Source organism: Myodes glareolus, chromosome 3, assembly GCF_982192425.1.
Source record: "Myodes glareolus chromosome 3, mMyoGla1.1, whole genome shotgun sequence".
NCBI lineage: Eukaryota > Metazoa > Chordata > Mammalia > Rodentia > Cricetidae > Myodes > Myodes glareolus.
The window spans coordinates 95211147-95228903 of NC_142028.1; the positions used below are offsets into that span (position 1 = coordinate 95211147).

The window sequence follows — 17757 nt, forward strand, 5'->3', positions numbered from 1 at the left end:
GTGTGTCTCTATGGAGAGCTCGCCAGAACTGCAGTCATTTTATTACAATACAATGCATTTTGTAGTCATTTACCACAAAGGTTCTTGGTGTTCCTTCTCACCACTCAATTGATCATGGTGGCTTGCAGTATAGTAGGCTAACGACTGCATGATTCCATAAGGCGGTTCCTATGGCTCAGTCCAGCTGTCATGCTGACTGTTTTTCGGGTGGGTTGGGCATGGCTTCTGCACTCTTATTCCTATGCAGACATCCTTCCTTGTAACATCTCCCTAATACTACCTGTCCTACCTGCTCTGCCATCAGCATTGCTCTTGATCTACTCAGCCCTTTGATTTTGCTACCAGCCCTGCTCCTACTCCAGGGAGTCTGCAGTTTTTCTGCCCCTTTAGGCCGTATTAATCTTCTAGGAGTTGCCCTGTTGAGACCGTCATGTATTGCCTGAACCCACATCCTTCTAATACAATGGAGGGCAGTACAGTGCATTCTGGGGTGAGGCCCCCCTCTGCCACCAGTACCACACTTACAGATTGAAATCGGTTTTCCAGTAAAACTTGGCATTCTGAAGTCTGAACAGTACATTTTACCTAATGAAGGAGATTCATATCCCTGTTCTAAAGAGATGGGAGGGGCACTTGGAGAAATGGCTTGACTTGGAGATATGACTCAGCATTTAAGAGCACCTGTTCTTGACAACGTGGGTTCAATTCCCAGCACCCACAGGACAGTTCACAACTGTTCTTAACTCTAGTTTAAGCAGACCTCTTCTGAACTCAGAGGGCACAAGGTATACATATGGTACACAGACATATGTGCCAGTAAGACACTCATATACATGAAAAAAATCTAAAAATATTTTAAGAGAGAGAGAGAGATGTTACTGACCTTAACTATTCTGAAAGGTATAAGAAGGAATCTCAAAGTAGTTCTGATTTGCATTTCACTGATGGCTAAGGTTGCTGAACAACTCTTTAGGCCTTTCTTAGCCACTTGAGTGTCCTCCATTGAGACATCTCTGTTTAGATATGAACCTCATTTTTTTAACTGAGTTTTCGGGTTTTTTAACTATTTTTTTCATTTTACATACCAACCCCAGTTCCCTCTTCCTCTCCTTCTTCTACCCACCACTTCTTCCCCATCCCACCCCCCATCTACTCCTCAGAGGGTGTAAGATCTCCCTTGGGGAATCAACAAAGTCTAGCATACCAAGATGAGGCAGGACCAAGCCCCTTTCCCTACATCAAGGCTCAGCAAAGTATCTATCAGGTTTCTTGAGTTATTGATGTATTTTGAATATTAGCCCTCTTTCAGATGGGAGTTGGTAAAAATGTCTTCCCTTCCTGTGGACTGAAATTGGTAGTAGTCTCTTATTTGGTAAAATTATATTGCTTTCCTAACCCCTATATGTACTCCCACATAAGCCAAATAATAGGAATCATTTCTTCTACTTGGTAAGGGTGGAAGCAACTGGACTTTGAAATCAACAATCATGACATTATATTCAATTTTTGTTAGTATTTATCAATAATTAATTATGTGTCAGGTATCAGTGGTGAATATGAGAAGTTGCAGGGTCTTCTTTTAGAATATATATTCGAGTCTTCGTGGTATTGGGCAAAAGGATTACAAACATACAAATAAATTGGCATTAGTGTTTCCAACTTGAGAATGATTATGAAAACAAGATTTAAAAAACCCATACAGATCTAAATAAACACTTTACCTCACCTTCATAACTGTACAGCACAGTTCATGGGGAGGGAATTGTTTGTGAATCTTCTCAACAGTGACCTCTCTCTGCTATGTGACAGCTGCTGCAGTCTGAGGACTCTGACCACCCACCCACCCACCCCACACACACACATAACCTCTTTCCTCTGATAAGATGCTGCTTAAAGGTGAGACCAGCAGCCTGATGTGTGGTGCACTGGAAAGGCAAAAGACAGGTGGATCTCTGTGAGTTTGAGAGGAGCCTGGCCAACATCGTAGTTTCAGGGCAACCATCACTAGTTAGTGAAGCCCTGTCTCAAAGTAAGTAAGTAAGTAAGTAAGTAAGTAAGTAAGTAAGTAAGTAAGTAAGTAAGTAAGTAAATAGAAATGTTGGATCACTTACTGAAACAGCCTTTCTCTCCTCATAGCTCTCACGAATGGCCAAATTGTGTAAGTGGCCAGAGGCATGGGACATAGATTACTTTTTAACTATTTTGCCTCTTGGTGTGGAACCTCCAAGCCCCTCAAAGCCTTTGAGAATGGACTGCTCTTTGTTGGAAGGTACTGTCTGCTCTCTTCAGAACCTTTAAGACCCAGACTCAGAAAAACAATTTTCATATGAACTCACTTATAAGTGGCTTTTAGACATAAAGCAAAGAAAAGCCAGTCTACAATTCACAATCTCAGAGGACCTAGACAACATTGAGTACCCTAAGGAAGACATACATGGATCTAATCTACATGGCAAAAAGATGAGCTCTCCTGAGTAAACTGGGAGCATGGGGACCATGAGAGAGGGTTGAAGGGAAGGGGCGAAGAAGGGAGGGGAGCAGAAAAAAAATGTATAACTCAATAAAAGCAATAATAATAATAGTAGTAGTAATAATAATAAAGAATGGACTCTCTTTGCTGGTGAGTACTTACTGCTCCCTTCAGAACCTTGCCATGCTGTCAGTGACACAGATAATTCTACAAAGCTCTCACCTGCAGAACAGTGAGTGTCAGGGACTCTCCCAAAGCTGCCACCTTTCCTCCAGGTGTCTAACATCTAACACACACACACACACACACACACACACACACACACCATTTTGTTTTAAAATTTATGTTTTGTTTTAAAGAGAGAGCACAAGAAGTTCAGGTAGGGAGGTAGGTGAAATCAGGGAGGAGTTGGGGGAGGAAAAAGCATATGATTGAAATATATTGTCTGGAATTCTCAAATAAGCTAAGACATTTTAAATGTGTGAAAAGTATGTACAGAAAGGACCGAAGGAAGAAAAGAGGGAGCTTGAGAGCTCAGTGATAAGAGGCCTCGGGCATGCTGTCAGGGGCACTATCTATAGGAGCTGTCACGGGCACTATCTATAGGAGCCTTACTCTCGGGAAGGTTGCCAACCCTGGAGAACGCTCCTTTATAAACCAGGAGTCTGCAGGGATGTAAATCACTATTCCCAGAGCCACACAAAGGCTTCAGAAATACAAATTTCTGAAATAGCAACCACTCTTAGGCAGCCCTTTGAATTCCCATTGGGGACCAGTGCTGGGAATACAGTGCCTGGCACCTAGGGGTGGAGACTGAGTACCTGCAGGTAAACAGGACTTGGGGGATGGCGCAAAGGAAAGAGAGACACAGCAAGGATTAGGAGGGCGTGGACTAGGTAAAAGTGCAGAGTTTCAAGGGCTCTGTGGAAGCCTGCAGCATTAACCAGTACTAATGAGCAGAGTATTGGCTCCCAGGCAGAACAGAGAAATGGGGCGGGGCCAGTGGAGATGGCAGGAACAGTGCACAGGGCAGGGCTCTGGTAGGACTGAGAGGGCGTGGTTTGCAAGGAGCAGGGTGGAACTTAGCAGAGGGACTGTCTCTACTTTCTCAGCACCAGGCAGAGACCCAGGGAACCGGCCCCAACTCTTGTCATGTTTGTCACTGAGGGCTCCCTGGTGGCTGCCATCTGGGCAGCGCTCCATCCTAGGACTCTGCTGCTGGCTGCTGTCCCTTTCCTGCTCCTGACCAACTACCTAATAAACAGGCGCCCCAAGAACTGCCCTCCAGGGCCCTGGCGCCTGCCTTTTGTGGGAAACTTGCTCCAGTTGGATTTGGAACAGTCGCATCTGGCAGTTCAGCAGGTGAGAAAGGGTGAGGGTGTCTGGCTGTGCCAAGACCCAATCCAGAGCTGCAGGAACAGGGATCCGGGAACTGGGGGCGTGAGGACCTGGCTGTGAGCTGATGCTGGCTGCAGGCTAACCCAGCCAGTAGAGCTAGTTTCTAATCTGTGCCCTCACTTTTGACACATGATGTTTTGTTGCCAAAAAGTTGATTTTAATATCTTGGTATGAAAGATCTCCGTTGTTATCCCATTATGATCTGAGAAACACAGTATGTATAATTTCATGTCTCTTAAGTTTGTTAAGTAGATGGATGACAGAATAGCTCACCTTGAAAAATAAACAGAGATTTCGGTTTATTGTGCCCATTAGGAACACACACACACACACACACACACACACACACACACACACACACACACCTCACTGCTCAATGTTTTAAAAATTCAGGCTAATAACCTTCTTATTTACTCCTTATGGGGAAGTTAATTCATTTTCTTTCTGGGTGACACTGTTTTGTTCTTTCTTAAGTCTAAGAACTTTGATATAGTGGAATCTTTCTCAAGATTCTCTTCATTGCTCAGTGTCTTGTCTCACTAATCTTTGGAATGAAATTTCTTTTTCTTCTAAACATTCCCTCTGATGATCCTTCTTTCTTTACACTATATTTACAGATCTCATTCCTTCTATTGAGGTCCGGTCCTATTGCTCTCCTTGAATATTATATCTCATATTTTAACCCATTGTTTTAATTTTTATTATTAGTCCCATTTTTAATCCTGTTTTAGCCTTCTGGACTAGCTTATATTTTAGAAATTATGTATATGAATAATTTACTCTCATGTACAGTGCATACGTGCCTGGTACCCACAGAGGCCAGAAGATGTGTTTGATCCCCTGAAATGGGAGTTACAGGCCATTGTGAGCAGTCGTATGGGTGCTGGGAATGGAGCCCTTGCCACTGATCCGTCACTCCAGCCATGCCCTATCTTTCTTTTATACTCTTTTAAAATTACTTGAAACATCACCTGACTCATTTAATCCACATGAAACAGTTGAAGACAAAACTGACACATTTGAGAATCATAAGGCTAGAAATTCAGAGGCCGATTGACTTGCTGATCTTCTCTTGGTTGGTACCAACATAAAACTTATTGCTATAATTCTACTGAACGAGAATTATACATAATCAAAGTGCTGATAAAAATGGAAAAAGGCACCAGGCAGTGGTAGCACACACCTTTAATCCAAGCACTCAGAAGACAGATCTCTGTGAGTTCAAGGCCAGTCTCATCTACAGAACTAGTTCCAGTATAGCTAGAGCTGTTACACAGAGAAACCCTGTCTTGAAATACCAAAAAAGTAAAAAAGAAAAGAAAGAAAAAGAAAAAATAAAAAAGTCATTTACCTCAGAACTTAGCCTCTGGATCCTTCTCAAGTTCAATTTCAAGTACAAAATCTAGGTAGTACACATTGCCAGAGAGCAGTATTTTAGCTTAAACCAAATTTTCAGTTGTTTCCAGAACTCCTTCATTGGGAATTCAAAATGAAATTAGAAATTTACTGTGTAGCCATGCATCCAATACTGATAGCTCTTAAAGTGAAATATATTCACTTATTGGTACTGTACTTATGACTAAGATAGTGCAGACTGACTGAGGCTAAATGAAATTATTAAGGCCTATGGATAAATAACAAAGGGAAGACCTAGTCTAGGTTGTCTTCAATGTGGGTGTAATATTCTCAGATGAGCCCAAATCATGACATATGTTTTGACTCTGTTTCCATGGGTTCAGGGCTTGGTCTCAAAGTTAAGGGTAGGGTGACAGTGCATAGAGATGGGGTGGAAGACCACAAATACCTGAAGGAATTTAACCCTTCTGTTTAACACTACTTTTGCAGCTAGACAAGAGTTAGAGCTTGAATCTATGTAGTTTTGACTCTTGAGAACACAAGAGGAAGGAACATTGATGTTGATCGCATAGCGTCATTCAAACCAAACGATGTTTTCTACATTAGGCATGTCATAGGCACTCTCCTTACCTCCTAAAGACCTCCTTGTTCGCACGGCTGTTCTCCAAGTTACCTTCCACTAAACTCTAAGGTCCTATGGACATCTCTACATTACTACATTTGCCTTCAATCTGATATACTGAGATTACTCTGTTTACAATTTATTTGCCTTTTCAGAGTGGTGAAGAAAATCCTAGCTACAGTAGAACAGTTATCCATAACCAGGTAAAGCACAAAGCATACTGAATCCCCACTCAGTTTGTGTGGCTGTCTGGGACCGGTAGGTTCTTGTCCTGACTCTTATCATGCCTTTGTATCTCCAAACCTTTGAACACAGAGCTCATTCATTTGTCAGAGATGCAGTGGGTGGCTGGGTGCCTGGAGCTAAACAATGCTTCTCATAGTGCAACTCTCAACTATATCCCACAGAACTCTTTGAGTAGGGATGTTTTTTCACTCTTTCATAACTGGGAGTTCTGAGACTTGGAAGAGAGCACTTGCCCCAGGAACCCAAAGTCAGTTAACCATAGAGCCTACATGCTTTCATCACTCCAGATTTGCAGAGATGTCTCCACTCCTAGCCTTCACCCTTTATTGAATTTTTCATTTCAACTAATGATTAAACAGAGAATATTCCCTTCCCTACACTGATACTGTAATTTTCACTCAGACTTCCATGCTTCCTGCAACAGACTTTTACATAGACAACTTGAACTCTGAGGAGCAATGACTTGAATTTCCTGCCTTCACTAGATTCCAGGTTAGAGACCTTGCTGTTTTAAAAACACTTCCAGAGAAACACTGATGCCCACTCAGTGCATATTGGTGAATGTATGAATGAAAGTATAAGAAGATATTTCCAACTCAGAAGTGAATTGGAGTTTGGTGAAGTGAAGATAAAGAAGAAAGTGCTGAAACATTCCTTTTACATCAAGGTGCCTTTTCCACACACAGGTGCATGGACTGCCCTCAGTGTTAGTCTCATTATTTACATACATGCATCTCATGTCTGGCAGATGTTGTGAAGATGACATTATCATCTAGATAAAAAACATTTGGTTTTCTAAGAAGTCCAAGAAAACTATTAAAAACATGGACAGACTTTCCTCAGGCCTTTTCTGGTCACCTGAGCCTTTTATTTTTTAAAAAAGAAAACAAACTACCTTTTCCATTATACATACCTATTCAAGTTCCCACTCCCTCCCTCCTCCCATTCCCTCTACTTCCCCTCCTCATCTCATCCCCCCCCCACCGTCCTCAGAGAGAGTGAGGCACATTGCTTTGGGGAAGGTCCAAGGTCCTTCCTAGATATCTAGGCTGAGCAAGGTATCCATCCAAAGAGAATAGATTCCCAAAAAGTCAGTACAAGCAGTAAGAATAAATCCTGGTGCCACTGCCAGTGGCCCCTCAATCTGCCCCAGCCATGAAACTATCAGTCACATTCAGAGGGACTAATTTAGTCCTATGATTGTGCCATCCCTGTCCAGCTGGTGTTCCTGGTAGCTACCTGGTTAGCTCAGGTAGACCGTTTCAGTGGGTGTATCCATTATGATCTTGGCCTCTTTCCTCATATTCTTATTCTTCCCATTCTTCAACTGGACCTTGGCAGCTCAGCCCAATGCTCCACTGTGGGTCTCTGCCTCTGTTTATATCAGTATATGGATTAAGGTTCTATAATGATATTTAAGATATTCACCAGTCTGATTACAGGGCAAGACCAGTTAGGGTACTCTCTCATCTGTGGCTTAGGGTCTTGGCTGGGGTCATTGTTGTGGATTTCTGGTAACTTCTCTAGAGTTAGGTTTCTTGCTAACCCCATAATGGCTCCTTCAATATAAAATATCTCTTTCCTTGCTCTCATCTCTGTCCTTCTCTCATCTCAACTATCCCATTCCCTCAAGTTCTCTTCCTCCCTCCCTCTTTCCCCTCCTTTTCCCTTTCTGTCCTCCCTTTCCCCCAAACTCCCAATTTTGTCAGATGATTTTGTCTATTTCAAATTTCCAGGGGGCTCTATATATGTTCTTCTTAGGGTTCACCTTGTTACTTAGCTTCTCTAGGGTAGTAGTCTATAGGCTCATTATCCTTAGGTTTATAGCTAGTATCCACTTATGAGTGAGTACATACCATGTTCATGCTTCTGGGTCTGGGTTATCTCACTCTGGATTTTTTTCTAGTTCCATTTACATGCAAATTTCAAGATGTCATTGTTTTATTACCTCTGAGTAATACTCCATCTTGTAAATATACCTTAAGGTTTTTTTTATCCATTCTTCAGTTGAGGGGCATCTAGGTTGTTTCTATTCCAGATAATGCTGCTATGAACATGGTTAAATTTTCTTTAGTATGACTGAGCATTCTTTGGGTATAGGCCCATGAGTAGTATTGGTGGGTCCTGAGGTAGGATGATTCCCAACTTTCTGATAAATCACCATACTAATTTACAGAGAGGTTGAACAAGTGTGCATTCCCACCAGCAATGGAGGGGTGTTCTCCTTACTCCTCGTTTTCTCCAGCATTAGCTATCATTAGTGCTTTTAATCTTAACCATTCTGACAGGTATAAGATGGTATCTCAGAGTCATTTTGATTTGCATTTCCCTGAAGGCTAAGGATGTTGAACATTTCCTTAAGTGCCTTTCAGTCATTTGAGTTTTTTGTTGTTGTTGTTGTTGTTGAAAATTCTCTGTTTAGTTCTGTACCCCATTTTTAATTGGATTATTTGGAATTTTGATGTCAAATTTCTTGACTTCTTTATATATTTTGGAGATCAGTCCTCTGTCTTATGTGTAGTTGGTAAAGAGATTTTCCAATAGGCTTCGTTTTTGTCTTGTTTACTGCTTTCTTTGCTTTACAGAAGCTTCACAGTTTCAGGGGGTCTCATTTATTTATTGTTGCTCTCAGTGTCTGTGCTACAGGTGTTATATTTATGACGTGGTCTCCTGTGCCCATGCATTGAAGGCTACTTCCCCCTTTCTTTTCTATCATGTTCACTGTAGTCTGATTTATATTGAGGTCTTTAATTCATTTGGACTTGAGTTTTGTAAATGTGGATAGATAAGTTTATATTTGCATTCTTCTGCATGTTGACATACAGTTATGCCAGTTCAATTTGTTGAATATGCTTTCTTTTTTTCCATTGTATAATTTTAGCTTCTTTGTCAAAAATCAGGTGTTCATAGATATGTAGATTAGTATCCAGGTCTTTGATTGGGTTCCATTGGTCAACCTGTCTGTTCTTATGCCAATACCAAGCTGTTTCATTACAGTAGCTCTGGAATAGAATGGATGTGGATGCTTCCAGAAGTTCCTTTATTGTACAGGATTGTTTTGACTGTCCTGGGTTTTTTGTTTTTCTATATGGAGTTGAGTATTATTCTTTCAGATTCTGTGAAGAATTATATTAGTATTTTGATGGTGAGTGCATTAAATCTACAGATTACTTTTGGTAGGATTTTCATTTTTATTATGTTGATCCTACCTATCCAAGAGCATAGTAAAATGGAGATCTTACCATTTTCTGGTATCTTCTTCAATTCCTTTCTTCAAAGACTTAAAATTCTTGTCAAACAGGTCTTTTTCTTCTTTGTTTAGTGTTACCCCAAGATCTTTTAGGTTATCTGTGGCTATTGTGAAGGGTGATGTTTCTCTGATTTCTTTCTCAGCTTCTTTATTATTTGTATATAGGAGGACTACTGATTTTTTTTATTTTGAGTTGATCTTGAATTGTGCTACGTTACCAAAAGTATTTATCAGCTTTAGGAGATCCCTGGTAGAGTTTTAGGGGTCACTTATGTATACTATCATATCATCTGCAAATAATGAAAATTTGACTTGTTCCTTTCCAATTTGAACCCCCTCATTTCCTTTTGTTGTCTTATTGTTCTACCTGGAATGTCAAGAACTAGGTTGAATAGATATGGAGAAAGTGGACAGCCTTATCTTGTTTCTGATTTTAGTGGAATCGCTTTGCATTTTTTCCATTTAATTTGGTGTTGACTCTTGGCTTGCTGTATGTTGTTTTTATTATTTTCAGATATGTTCCTTGTATCACTGAACTCTCAAATACCATTTTCATAAATGGGTGCTGTATTTCGTCAAATGCTTTTTCAGCATCTAATGAGATGATTATGTGCTTTTTCATTTCAGTTTATTTATATGATGGATTACAATGATACATTTTCATATGGTGAACCATCCCAGCATCTCTGGGATGAAGCCAAATTGATCATGGGTAATGATTTATTTTTGCATCTATTTTTATGAGTTGGATTGTTCTGCAATTCTCTTTCTTGGTTGAGTCTTTGTATGGTTTTGATATCAGGGTAACTGCAGCTACGTGAAAAGAGTTTGTCAATGTCCCTTCTCTTTATATTATAAGAAATCCTTTGAGGAGTATAGGTATTAGCTCTCCTTTGATGTTCTAGCAGAATTATGCACTGAAACCATTTTGGTCCTGGGCTTTTTTTATGAGACTTTTGATGACAGCTTCTATTTTCTTGCAATTTATAGATCTATTTAAATTATTCACCCGACCTTGATTTAATTTTGGTATGTGGTACCTATCCATAAAATTGTCCATTTCTTTAACATTTTCTAATTTTGTGGAGTACAGGTATTTATAGTATAACCTAATGATTCTTTGGATCTCCTCAGTGTCTGTTGTTACGTCCCCCTTTTCATTTCTGATTTTGTTAATTTTGATGTTCTCTCTCTGCCTTTTGATTAGTTTGGATAAGGGTTTGTCTATCTTGTTGATTTTCACAAAGAAACAGCTCTTTGTTTCATTGATTCTTTATATTGTTTTCTTTGTTTCTATCTTATTGATTTCAGCCCTCAAATTGATTATTTCCTGTTGTTTACTCCTCCAGCGTGAGTCTGCTTCTTTTTGTTCCAGAGCTTTCAGATGTGCTGTTGAGTCACTACTGTGAGATTTCTCCACTTTCTTTATGTAGGCACTTTTTTGCTTTGAGTTTTCCTCTTAGGACTGCATTCATAATGTTCCAAAGTGGGTACGTTGTGCCTTCATTTTTGTTCAATTCTAGGAAAGCTTTAAATTCTTCCTTTATTTCTTCTTTGACCCAAGGTTGGTTCAACTGAACACTGTTCAATTTCCATGAGTTTGTAGGCTTTCAGCAATTAGTGTTATTGTTAAATATTAAATTTAAACCGGTGTTATTCCTGCTTTTTTGTATCTGTTAAGGTTTGCTTTGTTACTGAATATGTGGGAAATTTTAGAGAAGGTTCCATGAAATCCTGAGAAGAAACTATATTGCTTAGTGTTTGGGTGGAATATTCTGCAGATGTTTGTTAAGTTCATTTGAGTCAAAGCATCTGTTAGTTCTTTCTCTGTTAAGTTTCTGTCTGGTTGACCTGTCCATTGTGAAGAGTAGGGTGTTAAAATCTCCTACTATTAATGTATGAGGTTTGACGTGTGATTTAAGCTTTAGTAATATTTCTTTTACATATGTGGGTGCTCTTGTATTTGGGTCACAGATGTTCAAAATTGAGACTTTGTCTTGATGAATTATTTCTGTTATGAGAGTAAAGGGTCCTTCTCCATCTCTTCTGATTGATTTTAGTGTGGAGTCTATTTTGTTAGTATTAGGATAGCTACACCTGCTTGCTTTTTAGGTCGATTAGATTGAAAAAAATCATTTCCCAACCATTTATTCTGAGGTAATGTCTGTTTTTGTGGTTGAGGTGTGCTTCCTGTATACAGCAGAAGAATAACTCATGCTTTCATATCCATTCTCTTAGTCTGTGTTTTTTAAAGGTGAATTGAGTCCATTGATATTTAGAGATATTAATTTCCAGTGATTATTAATTTCTATTGGGTTTTTGGTGGTAGTGTTTGTGTGTTTCCCTTATGGGGTTTGCTGGTATGATGTTATGTGCTGCCTGTGTTTTTTGGGTGTAGTTAACTTCCTTGAGTTGGAGTTTTCCTCCTAGTACTTTCTGTAAGGCTGGATTTGTGGGTAGGTATTGTTTAAATCTGATTTTTGTCATGGAATATCTTGTTTTCTCTGTCAATGGTAATTGAGAGCTTTGCTGGGTATAGTAGTCTGTGCTGGTATCCTCGGTCTCTTAGTGTCTGCGTCACATCTGTCCAACACCTTCTGACTTCCATGGTTTCTTTTGAGAAGTCGGGTGTAATTCTGATAGGTCTGACTTTATATGTTATTTAACATTTTTCCTTTGCAGCTCTTAATATTCTTTCTTTATTCTGTATGTTTTTCATTTTCATTATTATATGGTGAAGGAACTGTTTTTTTTTTTTTTGGTCCAGTCTATTTGGTGTTCTGTAAGCTTCTTGTTCCTTCATTGGGATATCTTTTTTTAGGTTAGGAAAGATTTTTCTATGATTTTGTTGAATATATTTTCTGCACCTTTGAGCTGGAGGTACTCTCCTTCTTCTATCCTTATTATTCTAAGGGTTGGTCTTTTCATGGTGTCCCAGATTTCCTGGATGTTTTTTATTAAGAATTTGTTGAATTTATTGTTTTCTTTGACTAATGAATCTATTTCCTCTAGAGTATCTTCAACACCCGAGATTCTCTCGTCTATCTCTTGCATTCTGTTGATTATGCTTGCCTCTATAGTTGCTGTTTGTTTACCCAGATTTTCCATATCCAAAATACCTTCAGTTTGTGTTTTCTTTATTGACTCTATTTCAGTCTTCAAGTGTTGAACTGAACTGAATTTGCTTCATCAGCTTAATTGGTTTTTTTTTCTTGGTTTTCTTGGGTTTTTTTGAGAGTTTTTTTTTTGCCTTTTCCTTTTCCTTCATTTCTTTAAGGGAATATTTCATTTCTTCTTTAAAGGTCTCCCTCATCCTCATAAAGTGATTTTTAAAATCTTTTTTTCTGCTTCTTTTGGGTTAGGATCGTCAAGTCTTCCTGTCTTATGACTACCGGGTACCATGTTGCTTTTTAGGATGTTGAATGAATTCTTGCATTAGTGTCTACTTATCTCTTCTTCCAGTTGGTACAGGCAGTGTCTTTGTCTCTTGATCCAATCCTTGTAGTGGCTGTCTGTGTCTTTAGGAACTGTTATTGATATGCTCTGTACCGCTGTTCCTTGTGTCTCAGGGAACCACTGAAGTTTCTCTTGGCCTTTCTCTTGACCCGCTCTCTTTGTCTGTTCTCTTGGTTTACTCTCTTGGTCCTCTGTGATAGCTGTAGTTCGTGTTTCTGAGTTCCACTGAGGTCGCATAGGATAGGGAGGTTTGGGGGCAGAGTAGAACTTGTAGCTTACAGGGTCTCATCGATGGGATGGGGTTATTGGAGCAACCTACCTGAAGGAAGCTTGCCTGCTGGCTGGATAGAGAAGCTGAAGTGAGTGGGGAAGGGCTCTGGGGTTTTGCCGTGATATGGAGGGCCTAGAAAGGGAGGTGTTCCACTAGGTGGGTAGTCTCTCACCTTTTGGTCCTTTCTGTGAATTTGCAGCCTATGTTTCAGAGTTCCACTGAGGTTGAAGCGGGAAGGGGAATAGGAAGGTTTGGGGACAGAGTCAAGACCTTGCATAATTTTTGGCACGTCCATCCTTTTGCATTTCTTTAGTAGTACATTATAGATGCTCACTCAATTCATAATGTCCTCTATCAAAGATTTTCATAGAGTAAGTTCCAGTTTTAATTGAATTTGAATTTAGTTCAGAGGAGGAGAAAACCTTTTCAGAAACCAAAGAACAAGGTGCACCCCTTCATTCACAGTCACATAGAGGCCTCTCAACATGAGTCCCATGAGACACACACATCTGCCATCCCTTAACACCTGACACAGACACACTTGACCATGACTATTGAAATGTTTTTCAGTTTGTGAAGAAGTATGGAAACCTAATTAGCCTGGATTTTGGTAACATCCCTTCAGTGGTCATAACTGGACTGCCCTTAATCAAAGAAGCTTTCACTCACATGGAACAAAACTTTTTGAAACGCCCCATTACACCTCTCAGAAAACGTGTCTTTAATGACAATGGTAAGTTTACCTGGCAACACTCTTAACTGTAGAGGGTATTTTTAAAAAACACATTAATTTTGATAAAGGATAGGATACATATCAAGAGAGGTTCCTGAAAGAGTTTTAGAAAGAGTGGAAAAGGGATATGATCAATCCGTATTGCACATGTATGAATATTTTTAAAAAGTGCATATAGTATTTTTTCTAGTACAGTATAAGGTGTTTTATGTGATAAAGGTACCTTCATGTCTTTTATTTTACAACATTCCTATAAGCCAAACCCTTCATGAAATGTTATCTTCAAAGTCACCTCGATGCATTATATCCTACATGAAAGCAACCGTCAGAGGACTTGCACTGTACCCCTGTAAAAGAGACTTGGAGAAACCACGTGTCCTGCAGACTAACTCTAGATGTGTGCATAGGTAAGGGCAGCTCCTTCCACAGACAGATATACTGGGCCCTCACTTCCCCTTTTCCACTCCAATCCTCTGTTCTAGGAAAATGGGGTGTGAGTGAGCTTCCTCCTGTTGCTGCTCTTCTTGCTTATGACTCCTTAAACTGCATCACTGAAGTTATGCCTCACAGGCATCTCTAGCGTTCGAGACAGTGTGAGAATAACCTAGCATAAGTATACAAAGTGATCATTAAATCGAGTTATATGTTTGAAAGTTGAAAACAGACTTCATCTCTATTAACCTATAAAAGCTCTGCCTTAGCCATTTCAAATTGCTCCTTGAAAAGATCAACCATTAATGGTATGACTTCGACTACATTGTCTGCGAGGAGAAGCAGAGTTATCAGTCTAATTGATTAATGCTGATCATATTAGATAAAAATCATTCTTGTAAAACACATAATTCATCTAACAAGAAAGTCTGAATCACTTAACTATACTGATTAAAATCCTGTCATGCTACAACAATAAAACATTTATCAAAGACATCCAAGTTGTCCTAGGATTCAGGAAAAGCTTTTGAAATAGTGGTATTCATTGAATAGTATGAAAGAAGTACTCAAAGAGATGAACTATCTTTGAAGGCACAATAAAGCTGCAATCTTGAAAAACTGCAAGGATCCAGTGTGACAAGTATAGTATCTGAAGGATATGTTTAAGTGGACATAAAACTATTGAGGTTGATAGGAAAGAGCCCAGCTCTTGGTTTTCACCATAACAGCAGGACAAGCTCTTAAATGGTTTTGGTTAGGAGAAAAAGATCAAATATTGAACGTCTTGAGGCACATATTTAGAATACCAGGTAGAGAACAGAAGATGATAGCAAAGAAATCATCACTGTAATTATAAAAGGAGCTAGAACAGTCAATATGACAAAATATGACAGCAGGTTAGACTGGGATGGTGGCATTAAAGCCATACAGACTGAATTCATTCAAGAAAGAAACCATCATGGCATATGTCTTAGCTGCAGGGAAATGGGTTCTCAGGAGACTGCAGGAGCTGTGAGTGATGTAGGGAGAACAATCGCAAGAGACAAGGTGACTAGTGGTGGTGACTTCTATTTGGGAATGTCAGAAGTGTAATAATGACGTCTGTCATACATGTACTGAGTGTAAATTTCTGTAGCTGGTAACGTGTATAGTAACATGCATGATCCAGGAATATTTTATTTTCCTCCTGGGATAAAACTACAGATTGACAATCAGAAGAGGTTATTTAAATTATAAGAGTCAACTGGATTTTCTGAGACAAAATTTGGTGTAGAAGGGTGTTATTAGAATTCTTCTTAAAAATTCCAATGTTTTGAGATTCGATTGTTAAAATACAACAAAAGTCATAGGAAGTTTCTGTCAAAGAATTGAGAAGAAAATCTGTAGCTGAATGGCCCAGCATAGAAGGGGAAATTTCAGAAAATAAATGACTGACTTGATGAAAGAACACGTGGAAATGGAAACCAGGATGGTAAATGTTAAAGAGTTGAACACTGCTCTGAAAGGTAAGATATAGACAGGAGTGTGGCATTGTGTGTGTGCTGAGACATGGTGGATGCTAACCCCAGCAACATGTCCCTCCTCTCTCGCACCCCTTTTTTCTCTGTCTCTGTCTCTGTCTCTCTCTCTGTGTGTGTGTGTGTGTATGTGTGATATTCATCCTTCTTAACTTCTTGAGTCATTTTGTCATCTTTCAAGCCTGTCATTGATAGAACCTCTCCTATAGTGCCTTTGTTGCTTCATGAGTAATGTGTGCCTTGTCTTATCCATGAGTGCACTCCTGGAATGCATTGTGACATAAATAGACATATTTCTACTCATCAATTTGGGGCTTTAGAACCAGGGAAACTTGAACACCTGGATGTTCATCAACTTGTGGATGTTCAAAAATTACTTTAGAATTTATTATCATACTTAGGTGTTTTACCAACTGAAATGGACATTTGCTAGCTGGTAATAAACCTCCATAGTTTCTATCAGTACAAAATTATATACTACATAAGAAGTACTTAATAAACCATGAGCTGTTACAAATCACCAGAACGTGTTAGCCACTTTCATTGAGATTGTCTCTAGACAGCTATCAGTTCCCATACTGGGCTTTCTTTTCCTCTGTATTCATGTCTAATACAGTTTTTCTGGTACTTTTAAGCCCAAATCACAATGCCATAATGCTGAATGTATTTTTTCCAGGATTGATCATGTCCAATGGCCAGACATGGAAAGAGCAAAGAAGGTTTGCACTAATGACACTCAAGAACTTTGGATTGGGAAAGAAGAGCTTAGAGCAGCGCATACAGGAGGAGGCCAGCTATCTTGTGGAGACCATAGGAGAGGAGAAAGGTGGGCATGTCACAGGGCAGTGCAGAAGGTTGTGGCTCTTTCATTCATGGAATAGATTCTTATTGCATAAATTTTAGTCCTTGATCTGCAGTGTGCTAGGCACTGAGTACTGAGCGGTGAACATTTAGTAATCCGCTTGCCCAAGGAGTTCTACCGCTAAGCACACAAATGGGTCATTAAACAAATTGTAACACTTACGGTCTGGTTTTCTATGTGACTTCACAGATGTTGACAAGGTCCTTGAATTGTTTCAGGTCTCCTGCAGAGGGCTGGGGCTGGAGCTTTTCATATTATACTCGACTGTGCATACTTTATGTCATTCAGTGTGGAATCTTTGTAAAAAAATAAAGAAAGAAGAAAAAGAAAGAACAAAAGGAGGGAAGAAGAAGAAAGGAAGGAAAGAAGGAAGGAAGGAATAAAGGAAGGAAGGAAGGAAGGAAGAAAGGAAGGAAGGGAGACAGAGAGAGTGGGGGCGGCGGTTAGAAGGAACAGAAACTACCCAATAGCTTTGAAAGACACATGCCTTCTTCCCACCTCCAGGACAGCCTTTTGACCCTCACTTCAAGATCAACAATGCAGTTTCCAATATCATTTGCTCCATCACCTTTGGGGAGCGCTTTGAATATCATGACAGTCGGTTTCAGGAGCTGCTGAGGTTATTAGATGAGGTCACATGTTTGGAGGCATCAATGATGTGCCTGGTAAGTTTTTTGCCTTCGCATATTTTGGAAACAATATTGAATTGTGACTGATTAAAAAACAGATAGATTTTTATTTTTGTTTTGGAGACTTTTGGAAGCTAATATATAAGAAGTCTTAAAAGTTGAAATTGATGCAAACCTATCGGTAATATAAGAACTTAGCATTTAAAAACATTTCTAACATTTGTATGAACTATTTTAATATTTACATTGGCACATATACAAGTATTTGGAAATTCCCTTTCTAAAAAACAAGTAGCAATCTTATCACTGACTATGATTGTCTCCTTCTGGGCCTCTCTCTTCCTACCTCAGAGTCACTTTTGAGCCCATCAAATTGTTTTAAGATTCCTCTTTGTATGATTGTTTTTTCTTGGTTTCTCAGGGTATAATTCACGGATTTACTTATTTCTTCAAACTTCAACATCCCTTTATGATAAAGGTGTTGAAGAGATTGGGGATACAAGGATCAAACCTAA

At 39.4% G+C, this 17757-nt stretch overlaps 1 protein-coding gene across 3 annotated transcripts in view; it reads left to right on the forward strand.

Moving 5' to 3' along the window:
• Nucleotides 1–3552: 3552 nt before the first annotated feature.
• LOC125412381 (cytochrome P450 2J4-like) overlaps nucleotides 3553–17757 on the forward strand; it is a 51543-nt gene continuing 37338 nt past the window's right edge. For 2 of the 3 annotated variants that reach the window (XR_015737559.1, XM_087904830.1), the window contains exons 1-4: nucleotides 3553–3832; nucleotides 13640–13802; nucleotides 16428–16577; nucleotides 17118–17278. Coding sequence is in view for 2 of the 3 variants with exons in the window: in XM_087904830.1 (XP_087760956.1) it covers nucleotides 3623–3832; nucleotides 13640–13802; nucleotides 16428–16577; nucleotides 17118–17278 (684 nt within the window). In the remaining variant the exon portion in view is untranslated. The remainder of the gene's footprint in view (nucleotides 3833–13639; nucleotides 13803–16427; nucleotides 16578–17117; nucleotides 17279–17757) is intronic. The other variant, XM_087904829.1, reaches the window with a different exon arrangement.